This window comes from Cherax quadricarinatus, unplaced genomic scaffold (assembly GCF_038502225.1).
Source record: "Cherax quadricarinatus isolate ZL_2023a unplaced genomic scaffold, ASM3850222v1 Contig3386, whole genome shotgun sequence".
Lineage (NCBI taxonomy): Eukaryota > Metazoa > Arthropoda > Malacostraca > Decapoda > Parastacidae > Cherax > Cherax quadricarinatus.
The window spans coordinates 1,277-20,176 of record NW_027198412.1 but is presented as its reverse complement, the minus strand read 5'-3'; the positions used below and the strand labels follow the sequence as shown (position 1 = coordinate 20,176).

Sequence of the window (18,900 nt, the reverse complement as noted above, 5' to 3'; positions counted from 1 at the left end):
CCCTTAAAGGGTTAACTTATTATTTTTTAACATATCAGCCACTTCCCCAGCTGCAATATATCCCTACCCTACCTTCAGAGTATAATATAATACTGCACCTAAAATCTATAAATGCTGACCTTGGTTGTGGTAATTGCGATGGGAGATGCATCAATGTTTGCTGTTATGTTATCAATTACAGGTGTACTGCGACCAGACCCACGACCATCCTCGTCCTCACAGATCTCAGGAGCGTGATGTTCAGAAGCAATAACCAGTCGCCACACATGCATTACCTATTCACAATAATAGTGCAATATGGCTTTTTAGTGTATTTTTTCGTATCAAATTTAATTGATCTTCAGTACAATGCAGTATGAACAGCTAGTGAACTATTATTAAAATATACATTCTTTACGCACTGAGCCAAAAGCAGTTTTCTCCAGTAGAGTAATGTAGAAAGGTTCTTCAAACTTCGCAGAAGAGTTTAGGTCCACCATGGGGGCATGAGTGGGATCAAATATGCTGGGAGATTCCTCACCTGCATAAACACATTTTTGGTATTACATATTTCACAAAGATTTTTTTTTAACACATCAGCCGTCGAGGCAGGCTGACCCAAACAAAAATACATGTATACATATATTTTTACATTTTATTCACATCTTATGACATGCATAGCTTACAGAGGAAGGATTCTTCTCCACTTCCTAAAGAAAAATACCACAAAGATCTCTACCTAACAATTGCCTATGAACACATTTAGAATTAAAAAAAAAAAAAAACACACATTTTTTAAAAAACAAAAAAGACTTTTTGAGTCTAAGAAAACAGTTTTCACATGAACCTTCAATAATAAGTTTCTAATTTCATGACACAGCTTGTAAACTAAAAAATTTGAAAGTCTAATGAAAAAAAATCTATATTTTAAACTTAGCAAGATAAACAAATGTGAGGCCATTTTACAAGAAATAATCAATAAGTTATTAATAGTCTGGAGATAATTTATTATGACACATAAAATAAATTTTGTTTAAGTTTGGAAACATCATGAAAATTATACAAAAGAACAAAAATGTAAGAGATTTAATTAAATTATTCATATTAAACAACTGGAAGAACGGTACAGTAAAAATGCCTCTTGGTAATAGAGCATTTATTAAAAGTTTGAGGGATTACTGACCCAGTGGCCTGGTCACAGGTTAAACAGGTGCACAAACACACCTGGTCACAGGTTAAACAGGTGCACAAACACACCTGATCACACGTTAAACAGGTGCACAAACACACCTGGTCACAGGTTAAACAGGTGAACACACCTGGTCACAGGTTAAACAGGTGCACAAACACACCTGGTCACAGGTTAAACAGGTGCACAAACACACCTGGTCACAGGTTAAACAGGTGCACAAACACACCTGGTCACAGGTTAAACAGGTGCACAAACACACCTGGTCACAGGTTAAACAGGTGAACACACCTGGTCACAGGTTAAACAGGTGCACAAACACACCTGGTCACAGGTTAAACAGGTGCACAAACACACCTGGTCACAGGTTAAACAGGTGCACAAACACACCTGGTCACAGGTTAAACAGGTGCACAAACACACCTGGTCACAGGTTAAACAGGTGCACAAACACACCTGGTCACAGGTTAAACAGGTGCACAAACACACCTGGTCACAGGTTAAACAGGTGCACAAACACACCTGGTCACAGGTTAAACAGGTGCACAAACACACCTGGTCACAGGTTAAACAGGTGCACAAACATACATGGTCACAAGTTAAACAGGTGCACAAATATACCTGGTCACAGGTTAAACATTGGCAGTTTGGAGAGATACATTGTGTATTTTTATACGTATATGCTTCTAAACTGTTGTATTCTGGGCACCTCTGCAAAAACAGTGATTATGTGTGAGTGAGGTGAAAGTGTTGAATGATGATGAAAGTATTTTCTTTTTGGGGATTTTCTTTCTCTTTGGGTCACCCTGCCTCGGTGGGAGACGGCCGACATCTTTCTTTCAACACACCGGCCGTATCCCACCGAGGTGGGGTGGCCCAAAAGGAGAAACGAAAGTTTCTCCTTTTACATTTAGTAATATATACAGGAGAAGGGGTTACTAGCCCCTTGTTCCCGGCATTTTAGTCGCCTCTTACAACACGCATGGCTTACGGAGGAAGAATTCTGGTCCACTTCCCCATGGAGATAAGAGGAAATAAACAAGAACAAGAACTAGTAAGAAAATAGAAGAAAACCCAGAGGGATGTGTATATATATGCTTGTACATGTATGTGTAGTGTGACCTAAGTGTAAGTAGAAGTAGCAAGACGTACCTGAAATCTTGCATGTTTATGAGACAGACAAAAGACACCAGCAATCCTACCATCATGTAAAACAATTACAGGTTTTCGTTTTACACTCACTTGGCAGGACTGTAGTTCCTCCCTGGGCGGTTGCTGTCTACCAACCTACTACCTAGGGACCCCTCCTGCTTTTTGCCTAAAAATTTTACATTAAAATCTCGACATAGACTCCTCCCATGTTACTGTCAGCCCCACATGTTATATAGTGTATGCTGTATAACTGTATATTTTCATTAAAGGGCAAAACCTAGTCATAGGTGGTTTTAAAACTCAAACTGCCATGGATTCAAGCCCCACCTGTTATGTGATTCTTATTATAATGTTTAAGTAATTGATTATTCTTTAACTGCAGAATACCTTTCACTTCAAAATGTTCAGAATTATGGTGTTCCCTACAACAGCAAAATAGCAAATTTCTTAGTGTACTGAAATATGACTTTTATAAAGAAGAAAAATTAGCATATGTATTGGCCTTACACAACAAATTCAGGAAAATAAATTATTTAAATCTTAAAACAACAGTGAGCTTGCTCTTTCTATTCTCAAAAAAAAAAAAAAAAAAAATATTGATCGTTCTACAGCAGAGAGCATATTTCCTTACCTACAGATGATCCACATTCTCCTCGGATGAGGCCTTCTTGAAAAACATGAAGGAACTGGGTGTTTTGCCAGTCATTTGTTGCATCACCAATGGCATCCAGCTCAATGACACAACCAGGACGTGCAGTTGATTGTTCTGATACTATGTCAAAAATATCAGCTAAGTTCTGAAAGTAGATAAAACAGGAATACTTAAGTTTTTTCTGTGCTACAATTACTTCATGTATGGTACTTCATATGCATTACAATGAAGAGGAAATATGATGCACTTAATAATATACAATTGAGCTGCATTTGGGCAATCAAGGAATGTCACCTACCCAATTGTATCTGGCTAAAATACAGCAATTTTTTTTTTTCCTCAGTGGGAAGAGTTACTTTTCTCATGTGATAACCGAGACACCACTTGAAAATTTTAAGGCACATTTTATTGGATCTTCAAATATTTTTTAGGATAGAATATTTTGAAAAATAAAAAAATAGTTTTTTTCTTTTAAAATTAAGAACACATTGTCCTACATGTTATAGGATTAAAAAAAATTATTAGGGTCAGTACTTACAAAGATACAAGACCGTGAAGTTGGCTCTGGATGCTCACCTGACAGCAACATCGACTCCTGCGCTTGCAGAAGTGTTGCCGAATGACCTTTTTTTCTCGTTTTAATTTTAATTTATATATTTTTTATGTTCTGATAATTACAATTTATAATAGTTCTTGTAGTTTCATAGCCAATCTTTGTTCTGACACTAATATTAGGTACTGAAATAGTGCTCAAATAGTCACAATCATAATGACAGGTGAACATTTACACCTGCTTGGGTTATTTACCACTGTCTAGAAATATATACAAAGTATTTATAGGTCCCAGCAATGTTTTAGATACCCTGGCATATACCCTGAAGCATGGTGTTATGAAAGGCATCCCTATACTGTTGACAGCCCAGTGACATTTGATAAATGCCCACTGCTCCAGCTAACCCTCACTGTGTTTGTTATCACTGTTACACACAAACATGTCTTGTCTCTCTGTCTATTTATCTATCTGTCTGTCTGCCTGTCTGTCTGTGTCTATCTGTCTGCCTGCCTATCTATCTGTCTATGTCTATCTGCCTGCCTGTCTCTGTCTCTGCTTATCTGTCTTTCTGTCTGCCAGGAGTATATGTATAACACACTCCGTGAAGAATCTTGCAATAACATCTGTTATCAGCTCGGTGACATTTGATAAATGGGTGCTCGGGGGAACCCTGGCTTTATTTGTTTTCGCTGATACACACAAACATGTTTCTGTCTATCTGTCTGTTTGTCTGTCTATCTTTGCCTGGAATTTTTGGATTATCCTAGGTAATTTACACTATGTATAATAACTGTACTTATGTGTACGTGTGAGACATGTACACAGATATATAGAAAGATAGAGATATAGACAGAGAGACAGCCAAAGCAAGCCAGCCGGCCAGGCTGCCGAATACATAAGAACACAAGAAAGAAGGAACACTGCAGCAGGCCTACTGGCCCATGCAAGGCAGATACATGTCACTCTCCCCTACCCCGGCTTAGACCAATGACCCACCTAGTCAGGTCACATCCAATGAAGGAAGGAGCATGACATCAGACCTAGTAGCACAAGCTAGTCAAGTCCAACTCACACCCACCCACACTCACTCAAGTATTCATCTAACCTATTTTTACTTTCCTTTTAAAATGGGAGTGTTAATGCAACATGGCATCAGTGAATCCCTGATGTTTGCCATGCTATTTGCTCTAGCTGGCGCTCAATTGAACTGGTGCTCCCACAATGTACTAAGTGCTCCCAGATTTTTTAATAATGCTCACACTGAGTGCACAGACCCATTCTTTCATGTCTAGGCGACTCAAACCTATTGTGCCAAATTTGAAGGAATGAAAAATAAAACGTTGATCTACGTTTGGAGCGCTGTGCGAGCAAACGTAGATCTACATTTGGACAGTTTAAGGGTTAAGTGGCCAAGATCATCTCATATTTTACAAGATTATGAGAGTATCAAATGATTTAGATAAAGAAAAATTGGATATCAAATTGGGGAGGAGGAGTATGGAAGAAGTGAATGTTTTCAGATACTGTATTTGAGAGTTGACGTGTCAGCAGATGGATTTATGAAGGATGAGGTTAATCATAGAACTAATGAAGGAAAAAAGGTGAGTGGTGCATTAAGGTATATGTGGAGGCAAAAAATGTTATCTATGGAGGCAAAGAAGGGACTGTATGAAAATATAGCAGTACCAACACTCTTATATGGGTGTGAAGCTTGGATTGTAAATGCTGCAGCGAGGAGGCGGTTGAAGGCAGTGGAGATGTCCTGTCTAAGGGCAATGTGTGATGTAAATATTATGCAGAAAATTCAAAGTGTGGAAATTAGGAGAAGGCGTGGAGTTAATAAAAGTATTAGTCAGAGGGCTGAAGAGGGGTTGTTGAGGTGGTTTGGTCATTTAGAGAGAATGGATCAAAGTAGAATGACATGGAGAACGTATAAATCTGTAGGAGAAGGAAGGCAGGGTAGGGGTTGTCCTCGAAAAGGTTGGAGGGAGGGGGTAAAGGAGGTGTTGTTGGCGAGGGGTTTGGACTTCCAGCAAGTGTGCGTGAGCGTGTTAGATAGGAGTGAACGGAGACAAATGGTATTTGTGACCTGACGAGCTGTTGGAGTGTGAGCAGGGTAATGTTTAGTGAAAGGATTCAGGGAAACCGGTTATTTTACAAAACTGGACTTGAGTCCTGGAAATGGGAAGTACAATGCCTGTGCTCTAAAGGAGGGGTTTGGGGGTGCACTGAGGAGTCTGTGGAGACAAAGAACTTTGTCCTTGGAGGCAAAGAGGGGAATGTATGAGAGTATAGTTTTACCAACACTCTTATATGGGTGTGAAGCATGGGTGATGAATGTTGCAGCGAGGAGAAGGCTGGAGGCAGTGGAGATGTCATGTCTGAGGGCAATGTGTGGTGTGAATATAATGCAGAGAATTCATAGTTTGGAAGTTAGGAGGAGGTGCGGGATTACCAAAACTGTTGTCCAGAGGGCTGAGGAAGGGTTGTTGAGGTGGTTCGGACATGTAGAGAGAATGGAGCGAAACAGAATGACTTCAAGAGTGTATCAGTCTGTAGTGGAAGGAAGGCGGGGTAGGGGTCGGCCTAGGAAAGGTTGGAGGGAGGGGGTAAAGGAGGTTTTGTGTGCGAGGGGCTTGGACTTCCAGCAGGCATGCGTGAGCGTGTTTGATAGGAGTGAATGGAGACAAATGATTTTTAATACTTGACGTGCTGTTGGAGTGTGAGCAAAGTAACATTTATGAAGGGATTCAGGGAAACCGGCAGGCCGGACTTGAGTCCTGGAGATGGGAAGTACAGTGCCTGCACTCTGAAGGAGGGGTGTTAATGTTGCAGTTTAAAAACTGTAGTGTAAAGCACCCTTCTGGCAAGACAGTGATGGAGTGAATGATGGTGAAAGTTTTTCTTTTTCGAGCCACCCTGCCTTGGTGGGAATCGGCCAGTGTGTTAATAAAAAAAAACCCTGCCTCAGTGGGAGAAGGCCGACTTGTTCAAAAGAAAAAAAAAATGTATATCTTAAAAAATTGAGAAATTAAAAATTATTTACTGAAAGAACTCCAAGAAGAAATCATTTAAGTGAGGGCAGAGATACAAATAGAGAAAAAAAGCATTTTTCAGAATATTATTATGAATCTTTTACAAGGAAGATTTATAAGAATCACTGTGTGTTTAAGAAAGCATATTCCTATGTAATACACACTACCAGTAATGGAAGATTTTGATCATTTTGCTAAAAACTATTTAACGTAGCAAAATAATGCAGTAAATATCAACTGATACAGGAAAACAGTTACAGAAGCCTGAGAATAAGAAGTCAACTAACCACTTGTCCAGCTTGTTCTTGTAGAGAGCTATCGGTGGAGAGACTTAAAGTAGACTCCATCATGCGTTTCTTGCGCTCAGCAGTAGATATTTCTGCTAGCAGCGCTCGGCCATCAATCACAGCTTGATAAACTCGCAAACACTCACCATCAGAGGCAACAAAGCAAGCAGAAGGAGAGTTGGACACACTTCCAAGGGTGGTACTGTAAATATTAATAAATCTCTAAGCTACTAAGATATTTTCTTCGGTACAATATTCTTAACCAATAAGTACTCAATCAGTAGTCAATCTACAAAAAGTGCTTTAAATAAGTACAGTAGAACCCTGGTTTTCGTTCAGTACGGTTATCGTGCAATTCACTTTCTGGCCACTTTTTTCAGCGAAATTTTCCCCGTTTTCATACACCTGGTCGGAAATCGTCCATACCAGACGCAGCCACCTGCCCATGGGACACGGCCACTCATACGTTCATGACTCAGTCTGCCTTCATTACTCGTAAAGGGTGGTAGTGGTTGTGATGGTGGTAGTGTTCGTGGTAGAGAGTGGTAGTGCTGGTGGCAGAGGGTGGTAGTGAGGGTGGTAGAGGTTGGCAGTGAGGGTGGAAGTGAGGGTGGTAGAGGTTGGCAGTGAGGGTGGTAGAGGTTGGCAGTGAGGGTGGTAGAGGGTGGAAGTGGTTGTGATGGTGGTAGTGATTGGGGTAGAGGGTGGTAATGGTTGTGATGGTGGTAAAGGGTGGTAATGATGGTGGTAGAGATAACCTCTCCTCCCTCTCCCCTCCTTGCTGTCTTCCATACACCAACAAGAGTCTTCAATAAAGGTAAAAGTTATTTAAATGTTCATTTATCCTTTTCACTAGTGCTTTATATTTATTTCTCATTGTCTTCTGTATGTAAAACTATAGTTATTCTCTATAAAATGTATTTTTTGTTAATATTTCTGGGTGTCTGGAACAGATTAATTGGATTTACATTATTTCTTATGGGAAATATTACTTTAGTTTTCGTACAAATTGGTTTTCAGCCAACCTTCTGGAACGAATTAAAGATGAAAACCGGGGTTCCACTGTACATTACAACCAGTAATTACAAATACATTTGAGACCCATTACTTTGACAGTTTTTTTTTTTTTTTTTTTTTTTCAACAAGTCGGTCGTCTCCCACCGAGGCAGGGTGACCCAAAAAAAGAAAGAAAATCCCCAAAAAGAAAATACTTTCATCATCATTCAACACTTTCACCACACTCACACATTATCACTGCTTTTGCAGAGGTGCTCAGAATATAACAGTTTAGAAGCATATACGTATAGAGATACACAACATATCCCTCCAAACTGCCAATATCCCAAACCCCTCCTTTAAAGTGCAGGCATTGTACTTCCCATTTCCAGGACTCAAGTCAGTTACTTAATAAAAATTGATATAGTATGAGTGAGTTATGCAATGGTTATGTGAAAAATCTTGAAAATGTTAACATTACCCATTTGTACCAGAAGAATATAACTTACTTTTTTGTGAAAAGACACACTTTCAAAACACCATACCACATGCTACAATTAATAATGCATTAAATTTATAAGCACCAAGCAGATAATCATTTTGTGTGTTAGTTTTAAGATAGTAACCTTACTAAAGCTCCTAGCAGTACAGTAGCCACAGTACCTTGGTAGGAGTGTGGGAATCCAGGCAGCATTGGAAAAGGCCGACACTTGTGGCGAGTTAATTCGTGCCAATTCGGTAACGCCACCTGATTTGCTTAATGGTCCTACGGCATCAACACGCCACAATATTAACTCGCTGCACCAGTCTTTGTAAGTTGAATCCTACGACATCAAAGTATATAGCAGAAAAAGTTAGTTATGCCTTTGATAAATGAAGAACTATTAAACAGTACATTAGGCAATGCTCCCATCTTATAAACAATGTCTTGTTGAATAATTTCAATGATAACCCATTACTTTGAATGCCTTTTTCTGAGAGCACAACCCTCATCCAGAGCAATGGAAAAACAAGACTATAAGCTAAAAATCAACTAAATTTGCTCTTCAATGTGAGTTGCATTATTTTTTTATTATTATCACACCGGCCGATTCCCACCAAGGCAGGGTGGCCCGAAAAAGAAAAACTTTCACCATCATTCACTCCATCACTGTCTTGCCAGAAGGGTGCTTTACACTACAGTTTTTAAACTGCAACATTAACACCCCTCCTTCAGAGTGCAGGCACTGTACTTCCCATCTCCAGGACTCAAGTCCGGCCTGCCGGTTTCCCTGAATCCCTTCATAAATGTTACTTTGCTCACACTCCAACAGCACGTCAAGTATTAAAAACCATTTGTCTCCATTCACTCCTATCAAACACGCTCAAGCATGCCTGCTGGAAGTCCAAGCCCCTCGCACACAAAACCTCCTTTACCCCCTCCCTCCAACCCTTCCTAGGCCGACCCCTACCCCGCCTTCCTTCCACTACAGACTGATACACTCTTGAAGTCATTCTGTTTCGCTCCATTCTCTCTACATGTCCGAACCACCTCAACAACCCTTCCTCAGCCCTCTGGACAACAGTTTTGGTAATCCCGCACCTCCTCCTAACTTCCAAACTACGAATTCTCTGCATTATATTCACACCACACATTGCCCTCAGACATGACATCTCCACTGCCTCCAGCCTTCTCCTCGCTGCAACATTCATCACCCACGCTTCACACCCATATAAGAGCGTTGGTAAAACTATACTCTCATACATTCCCCTCTTTGCCTCCAAGGACAAAGTTCTTTGTCTCCACAGACTCCTAAGTGCACCACTCACTCTTTTTCCCTCATCAATTCTATGATTCACCTCATCTTTCATAGACCCATCCGCTGACACGTCCACTCCCAAATATCTGAATACGTTCACCTCCTCCATACTCTCTCCCTCCAATCTGATATTCAATCTTTCATCACCTAATCTTTTTGTTATCCTCATAACCTTACTCTTTCCTGTATTCACCTTTAATTTTCTTCTTTTGCACACCCTACCAAATTCATCCACCAATCTCTGCAACTTCTCTTCAGAATCTCCCAAGAGCACAGTGTCATCAGCAAAGAGCAGCTGTGACAACTCCCACTTTGTGTGTGATTCTTTATCTTTTAACTCCACGCCTCTTGCCAAGACCCTCGCATTTACTTCTCTTACAACCCCATCTATAAATATATTAAACAACCACGGTGACATCACACATCCTTGTCTAAGGCCTACTTTTACTGGGAAAAAATTTCCCTCTTTCCTACATACTCTAACTTGAGCCTCACTATCCTCGTAAAAACTCTTCACTGCTTTCAGTAACCTACCTCCTACACCATACACTTGCAACATCTGCCACATTGCCCCCCTATCCACCCTGTCATACGCCTTTTCCAAATCCATAAATGCCACAAAGACCTCTTTAGCCTTATCTAAATACTGTTCACTTATATGTTTCACTGTAAACACCTGGTCCACACACCCCCTACCTTTCCTAAAGCCTCCTTGTTCATCTGCTATCCTATTCTCCGTCTTACTCTTAATTCTTTCAATTATAACTCTACCATACACTTTACCAGGTACACTCAACAGACTTATCCCCCTATAATTTTTGCACTCTCTTTTATCCCCTTTGCCTTTATACAAAGGAACTATGCATGCTCTCTGCCAATCCCTAGGTACCTTACCCTCTTCCATACATTTATTAAACAATTGCACCAACCACTCCAAAACTATATCCCCACCTGCTTTTAACATTTCTATCTTTATCCCATCAATCCCGGCTGCCTTACCCCCTTTCATTTTACCTACTGCCTCACGAACTTCCCCCACACTCACAACTGGCTCTTCCTCACTCCTACAAGATGTTATTCCTCCTTGCCCTATACACGAAATCACAGCTTCCCTATCTTCATCAACATTTAACAATTCCTCAAAATATTCCTTCCATCTTCCCAATACCTCTAACTCTCCATTTAATAACTCTCCTCTCCTATTTTTAACTGACAAATCCATTTGTTCTCTAGGCTTTCTTAACTTGTTAATCTCACTCCAAAACTTTTTCTTATTTTCAACAAAATTTGTTGATAACATCTCACCCACTCTCTCATTTGCTCTCTTTTTACATTGCAAATGAGAGAGTGGGTGAGATGTTATCAACAAATTTTGTTGAAAATAAGAAAAAGTTTTGGAGTGAGATTAACAAGTTAAGAAAGCCTAGAGAACAAATGGATTTGTCAGTTAAAAATAGGAGAGGAGAGTTATTAAATGGAGAGTTAGAGGTATTGGGAAGATGGAAGGAATATTTTGAGGAATTGTTAAATGTTGATGAAGATAGGGAAGCTGTGATTTCGTGTATAGGGCAAGGAGGAATAACATCTTGTAGGAGTGAGGAAGAGCCAGTTGTGAGTGTGGGGGAAGTTCGTGAGGCAGTAGGTAAAATGAAAGGGGGTAAGGCAGCCGGGATTGATGGGATAAAGATAGAAATGTTAAAAGCAGGTGGGGATATAGTTTTGGAGTGGTTGGTGCAATTGTTTAATAAATGTATGGAAGAGGGTAAGGTACCTAGGGATTGGCAGAGAGCATGCATAGTTCCTTTGTATAAAGGCAAAGGGGATAAAAGTGAGTTGCATTATAGTACTGTATATGGCACGTAGTCACATCACAAAATCATTCAATGTAAAGTACAATATTTCTTTGGAATTAGAATTTAATTACCTGAATACATATTAAAGGAGTTTCGTCAGTACTAGGTGGATTACCAGGAGAAATTTCTCGCTTGTTGTGGTGAGAAGTAGAGAGAAGTAGTGGCAAGACTGGGTGACATTTTATATCATTCAGTTGGAAGCGATGACCACACACTCGTGTAAAGTGAGATATATTAAGGACCTGCAACAAAGTTTAAAATTTATTTCCACTCCAACAAACACTGGAATTAAATTCATGAAAAAACAAATTAAACAGTAAATAAGAGACGAATTAATACTACAACTGCACATTAAGCTTACACAATTAAATTTTTTTAAACTCGATGACTCTCCTGCCAAGGCAGGGTGACCTAAATAAGCAAACACCTTCACCAACCTCCACTCCACCATTTTTCCAGTGTACTGACATCACAATCAGAGTTCCCTCCTTAACCCTTTCAGGGTCCGTGCCGTAGATCTACGGCTTTACGCTCAGGGTCGAAACCGTAGATCTAAGCCATGAGCTCAGCTCACTCTGATAAGCTGTGAGTGGTAAATTTGGGCCTAGATATGAGAGAATACATCTATGTGGTATGTGTGCACCACATAAAACAAATCCTGCAGCACACAGTGTATAATGAGAGAAAAAACTGAGACCGTGATTTTCGATTAAAACAGCGACTTTGCAGTGTTTTTTCGTATGTTTTTTATAGTTGTATTTGCGATTTCTTGGTCTCATTTGATAGAATGGAAGACATATTACAGAAATAGAGATGATTTTGATTGGTTTTAGCACTGGAAATGGCTTGAAACTGAGCTCAAAGTAGCGGAAATGTTAAATTTTTGCCGATGTTCAAGAGTAAACAAACGACCTCACACGTCTAATACACGCCAGCTGGTGGGTCTAATATACATTCACAAATGTGGTGATGATATTTATACAATTATTACAATATTGCATAACAGTAAATCTTCTATTTTTTGGTTTGAATAAAAATTCATTATGTGAATAAAAAATCAAAATGGAATTCATTTGTAAAGCCTCAAAACATAACTAATGAACAGAGGAAATGTTAGTTTAGTGCCAGGAATACCTACATTGTTTATTCTGGACCCTATTTTGAAATTGGAATATTTTGAACTTTGTGTTAAATTGGCCAAATTACCAATTTCCGATCACTTTATTTTGTAGTTGAAACAGTTGACTTGGCGATTTCTTGTGCTCAATCGATAGAATAGAAGTAATACTAGTGAAATAGCTAAGAATTTGGTTGACTGGTATAATGTAATTGGCCGAAAATGGGAGCCAAAGTCGGCAAAATCGCCGATTCGTAAATATCCCTGACACATCAAAATTCGCGAGAGCATAATTCCGTCAATTTTCCATCAAATTTCGTACTTTTTGTTTTATTACCTTCAGAAAAAGATTCTCTCCCATTTCATAAGAAAAAATAAAAAAAATTTTTTTTTAAATTCTTGGACCCTGGTGTGCACTTTGAAATTTGGCCTCTGGACCCTGAAAGGGTTAAACATTGTTAACCTATTATTTAACAAATGCACTTTTATAAGAGATGTCATCTATCCTTACACACCTGGGTAAACCTTGATCCTTCAGCTACAGTGAGATGCCAGAGATTGAGAGAGCCATTACTGTGTTTTGTTGTCATGGAGATGATGGGTGAGGGGTTACTTGCACCACTCAGAACATCGCGCTCTTCATTACTTGCCAGTGTTAAGTTACTCTTACTCTTATTCTTCCCTCCACGACTGACAGAGAAAAATAAATTATAGAATATAAAGAGTCAGTAATTAATGGTATCATACCACCAATCCATTATTATTAATAATATTATTCATAATAATAATCATAATAATTGAGGGTAAAGCACTAAAACAGTAATGATCATAGAGCATCTAGGAAACAGAAGGTCATCAGGTTTGATCCAGAAGGAAAAGTGGGTTTAATTCCTTGAATTATGAGACTTTCATCATCATTCACACACAATCACTGTCTTTGCAAAGGCTCACAGATACAACAGTTCAGATGTCACTCTAAATAGCAAACATCTCAAACCCTTCCTCTAACCCTTTCAAAGTGGGGCCAGCTGTACTACTCACTCACTAACTTCTTACTCACTCAGTAATAAGCTCACATGTAATAAGCTCAGCTCACTCAGTCAACCAAACTCATAGTCTGGTGTATTGAGAGAGCTGGAATTGGCAGAAAATAGGGCTCAAAGTGGGTGAAATCGCTGATATGTAAATACTGCTAACTTTGCAAGATCATAATTCTGTAAGTTTTCCATCAAATTTCATACTTTTGGTTTCATTACATCGTGAAAAAGATTCTCTATCATTTCATAAAATAGCTTTTTTTTTTTTTAAATTCTTCAACCCTGAGAGCAAGTTTCAAATCAGGAGTCTTGACCCCTCAGAGGGTTAAAGTGCAGGCACTGTACTTCCCACCTCAGGGTGACTAATTGGTATAATTCAAGAACATATCAAACTCTGAAAAACTGCTACAATGTTACAATGATTTTAAGATAATCTAATTAATCTTACATTTTTAATAACACTTTTAAGATAACCCCAATTTCTTACTAATCTAAAAAACTTTAATATGGCATACAAAATAGTACTTTATTAAATTTAAAGGCACTTACAGTTCCTCTTCATGTGCGAGTTCCAATTTAAGTAACTGCTTGAGGAATGATGGAGTTGTGCCATTGTAGATTGCCAGATTTGGTGACATAGTCATTGCATCTCCAAGAGGAAGAGCATTAGGAATCCTTGCACTGAATGAGACTTGTGCTTGACGGAAAGAGCCTGGATAGTCATCAAGGAAGTCCACAATCCATACCAGAAGTGATCCGTCCACAGGATGAATGGAAAAAAGGACATCGGATGTTTGGTGCCAGTCCCGGAGTAATATCTCAATGCGGCGGTCCAGGGCATCTCCAAGAGCTGAAGTAGTTGCAGTAGTGACATCAGTTGCAATGGAAGTAGAAGAGGTAGCAGCACTCAGTGGCTGATGAGAACGAGCTGATGCAGAGTGTTGGCTCACAGGATCATCGTCATCGATACTACGAGTTCGACTCGTCATGTGGGAAGGAGTGCGTGACCCCAGACGCACGTTAGCAGTTGCTCGTAGCCGAGGATCCTCAGGATCACTGATTTCAGAGTGGCGATCGTGATCCAATGATGCAGTTTCTTTTTCCATGGCACGTCGACTTATCTGTTAGAGAATGAAATATTAAAATATTATCGGCAGATTCTATAGATACTATGTCTCCTCTATTATTATATACAAAGTATACAGTATTACAGAGCATATGACAGGTATAAACACTTTTGGTAAATGGCCTTTCATACAACATTCTTAAAATTTTATTTAGGATATTTTACTTGCCAGGCTTAATAAAGTTCCTGGCAAGGAAACTGTAGTCTAAATACAATAAAATTCAGAATATTTAGTGAAGGGATTCAGGGAAACCGGTTATTTTCATATAGTCGGACTTGAGTCCTGGAAATGGGAAGTACAGTGCCTGCACTTTAAAGGAGGGGTTTGGGATATTGGCAGTTTGGAGGGATATGTTGTGTATCTTTATACGTATATGCTTCTAAACTGTTGTATTCTGAGCACCTCTGCAAAAACAGTGATTATTTGTGAGTGAGGTGAAAGTGTTGAATGATGAAAGTATTTTCTTTTTGGGGATTTTCTTTTTTGGGTCACCCTGCCTCGGTGGGAGACGGCCGACTTGTTGGAAAAAAAAAAAAAAACGTATAGTATTACTGTATACTTCACCAATATACATTATACGCTGATTGATATCAACCCTGCAGAAATACGTACATTACTATCCTCTCGTGACACTGGTTAAAAAATTTGCACTCAAAACCATAGTTTACACTTTCTATCTTTTATATATAAGAGCATGACATCAGAATAATCATAATAACTGCCACCTACATTCATTAACCTTTTCACAGTCCAGACCCATAAAATTAATAATTCTCTCAGTGTCCCCTTTAAAAAAAAATACTGAAATGGTAGAGAATCTTATTCTGAAGGCAATAACACTAAAATACGAAATCTGATGGAAAAGTTACAGAATTACGCAAGTGCAAAGTTAGCAGTCCAAGCAGTATTTATGCATTGTCAATTTCACCCACTTTGAGTCAGTTGCAATGCTCCATTTGATAAAATTTTAGCCATTTCACTACTATGCTTTCCATTTTATCAATTAAGCATAAGAAGCTGCTAATTCAATCATCAGAACTACCTGCTCTACTTCTCGTTAGTGTGACTTTGTAAATGGTCCAAGTCGGACCGAAACGTCGTCGTAAACTCCTCTCTTCTATATGTGGGTTATTTGTGTACCTTATAAAGTGCACAGAAAGCACCTCAAAGTCACTATTTTAAACCAAACACAAAGTCAGAGTTTTCTTTTCCCTATCATGCACCATGAAGGGCAGGATTTTTTTTATATTGTGCACACTCACCACACAGACCCATTCTCTCATATCTAGACCAAAATTTACTGCTCACAGCTCATCTGAGGGAGCTGTGCTCACAACATACAACTACGTGAGGGACCCTGGCATCAATAACATAGCTCTACATTATGGCCACTGAAAGGGGTTAAAGCCTGAACTTATACCTAAGTGGGAAGTAAAGTGCCTGTATTCTGAAGGAGGGGTGGAGGTAGGAAGTACAGCACCTGCACTTTGAAGGAGGGGTAAGGATATAGCAGTTTAGAGGGGCATCTGAGCTGTAGTGTTGGTATGCCTCTGGCAAGATGGTGACTGAGTGATGGCAAAAATGTTTCTTTGTTTTGAGGTCACTCTACAGGTGCTCCTTGACTTAAAATGGAGTTACGTTCTGATGAGCCCACTGTAAGTTGAAAATATCATAAGTCGAATATGAATATGATAAATAAATAAGTAAATAAATGACTATTGTCACTGAATAAGTAAATAAACAAATAATTCTGTAACTAAATAACAGTAAATAATTGAATAAAAGTTTATCCTATCAATAAATGTACAGTAGCTCCATTGCTAGTGCATTCAGCTCACACAATGAGGTTCCGGGATCGATTCCCCAGTACGGCTGAAAAACATTAGGATGTTTCCATGAGACACCTGCTGTTCCTGCTCACCCATCAGTAAAGTAGGTACCTGGGTGTTAGTCGACTGGTGTGGGTCATATCCTGGGACCAAAATGCTCTTCTTAACAAGGGGCTTTCTATATAGTAGTATGTCACTGATGTCAGCTAGGCCTGTATACCTTGCACATGTACTTGTAGAAATAAAGATATTATTATTGTTATTACTGTACAGTGCTTTACGATGGTGCTATCGCACTGTTGTAAAGTCAAAATGCGGTAAGTCAAACCATCGTAAAGCAAGGAGCATCTGTACTTCAGTGGGAAACAGCAAGTGTGTTAAGAATAATAATATTAATGCACCAATTTCCACTAGAACACCCTATGTAATACCTTATTTATGAAATTTTTGCTGTTATCATAGTCTAGTTCTCAACTTTCTACTGTCAAAAACAACAATAACAAAAAAAAAAAGTGTAAAAATATAGAAGGAAATACAGTACCTCCAAAAGAATGTTTTCTGCTTCTGAAGTGAAGTGCATTTCCTTGTTGTTGAGCCAGTGGATTACAAAACTTTGTTCTGCCTCTCCTGTGGTGGTCACACCACTGATGCTTGGTACCAGAGGAATGTCAGTTTCTGCATTGATTGAAGCTGCCAAGTGGAACTGGAAACCTATCAAGAATAAAAGTCAACACTGTAGCTGCAACAATTCTCACAATGATCCACTCTTTCTAGAGGGCACAATACATGATGGTTGTTTACTGGACCAAATATTAAGTTGAGGCTAGACAGAAGTCCAGGGTCAACATAAATGTCATCTATGGTTTCCTCTAGAAAGTGTAGCTTATTTGTCAATGACAAACCTATGTCATACACATGACATATTTTAACAAAGACTTAACTCTTTCAATATATACAATATTAAAAAATATATACAGTAAATATATACAGCAATTTTAGGTAGTAGGTTGGTAGACAGCAACTGCCCAGGGAGGTACTACCGTCCTGCCAAGTGAGTGTAAAACGAAAGCCTATAATTGTTTTACATGATGGTAGGATTGCTGGTGTCCTTTTTTCTGTCTCGTGAACATGCAAGATTTCAGGTACGTCTTGCTACTTCTACTTACACTTAGGTCACACTACACATACATGTACAAGCATATATATATACACACACCCCTCCTGTATATATTACTAAATGTAAAAGGAGAAACTTTCGTTTTTCCTTTTGGGCCACCCTGCCTCGGTGGGATACAGCTGGTGTGTTGAAAGAAAAAGAAATATACAGCAATATTTTTCATTTATATATTTTTTTTTTCAATACACCAGCTGTCTCCCACTGAGGCAGGGTGACCCAAAAAAGAAGGAAACACTTTCACAATCATTCACACAATATCACCGTCTTTGCAGAGGCACCCAGTTAGAGGTATTGGGAAGATGGAAGGAATATTTTGAGGAATTGTTAAATGTTGATGAAGATAGGGAAGCTGTGATTTCGTGTATAGGGCAAGGAGGAATAACATCTTGTAGGAGTGAGGAAGAGCCAGTTGTGAGTGTGGGGGAAGTTCGTGAGGCAGTAGGTAAAATGAAAGGGGGTAAGGCAGCCGGGATTGATGGGATAAAGATAGAAATGTTAAAAGCAGGTGGGGATATAGTTTTGGAGTGGTTGGTGCAATTATTTAATAAATGTATGGAAGAGGGTAAGGTACCTAGGGATTGGCAGAGAGCATGCATAGTTCCTTTGTATAAAGGCAAAGGGGATAAAAGAGAGTGCAAAAATTATAGGGGGATAAGTCTGTTGAGTTCTCCATGGGGAAGTGGAACAGAATTCTTCCTCCGTAAGCCATGCGTGTTGTAAGAGGCAACTAAAATGCCGAGAGCAAGGGGCTAGTAACCCCTTCTCCCGTATAAATTACTAAATTTAAAAAGAGAAACTTTCGTTTTTCCTTTTGGGCCACCCCGCCTCGGTGGGATACGGCCGGTGTGTTGAAAGAAAGAAGAAAGTCTGTTGAGTGTACCTGGTAAAGTGTATGGTAGAGTTATAATTGAAAGAATTAAGAGTAAGACGGAGAATAGGATAGCAGATGAACAAGGAGGCTTTAGGAAAGGTAGGGGGTGTGTGGACCAGGTGTTTACAGTGAAACATATAAGTGAACAGTATTTAGATAAGGCTAAAGAGGTCTTTGTGGCATTTATGGATTTGGAAAAGGCGTATGACAGGGTGGATAGGGGGGCAATGTGGCAGATGTTGCAAGT

General features: G+C 39.2%; 1 protein-coding gene across 1 annotated transcript; it reads right to left on the bottom strand.

The window, feature by feature from the left end:
- Nucleotides 1-91: 91 nt before the first annotated feature.
- LOC138852014 (dmX-like protein 2) lies at nt 92-17,341 on the bottom strand. Its single transcript, XM_070081628.1, has 9 exons — nt 17,147-17,341; nt 14,199-14,770; nt 13,128-13,302; nt 11,567-11,737; nt 8,507-8,667; nt 6,848-7,049; nt 2,952-3,117; nt 402-520; nt 92-275 (listed from the first exon to the last, which is right to left on the bottom strand). The coding sequence occupies exons 1-9, from the start codon at nt 17,183-17,185 to the stop codon at nt 99-101; spliced, it is 1,782 nt and encodes a 593-aa protein (XP_069937729.1). The 5' UTR covers nt 17,186-17,341; the 3' UTR covers nt 92-98.
- Between the last annotated feature and the right edge of the window lie 1,559 nt (nt 17,342-18,900).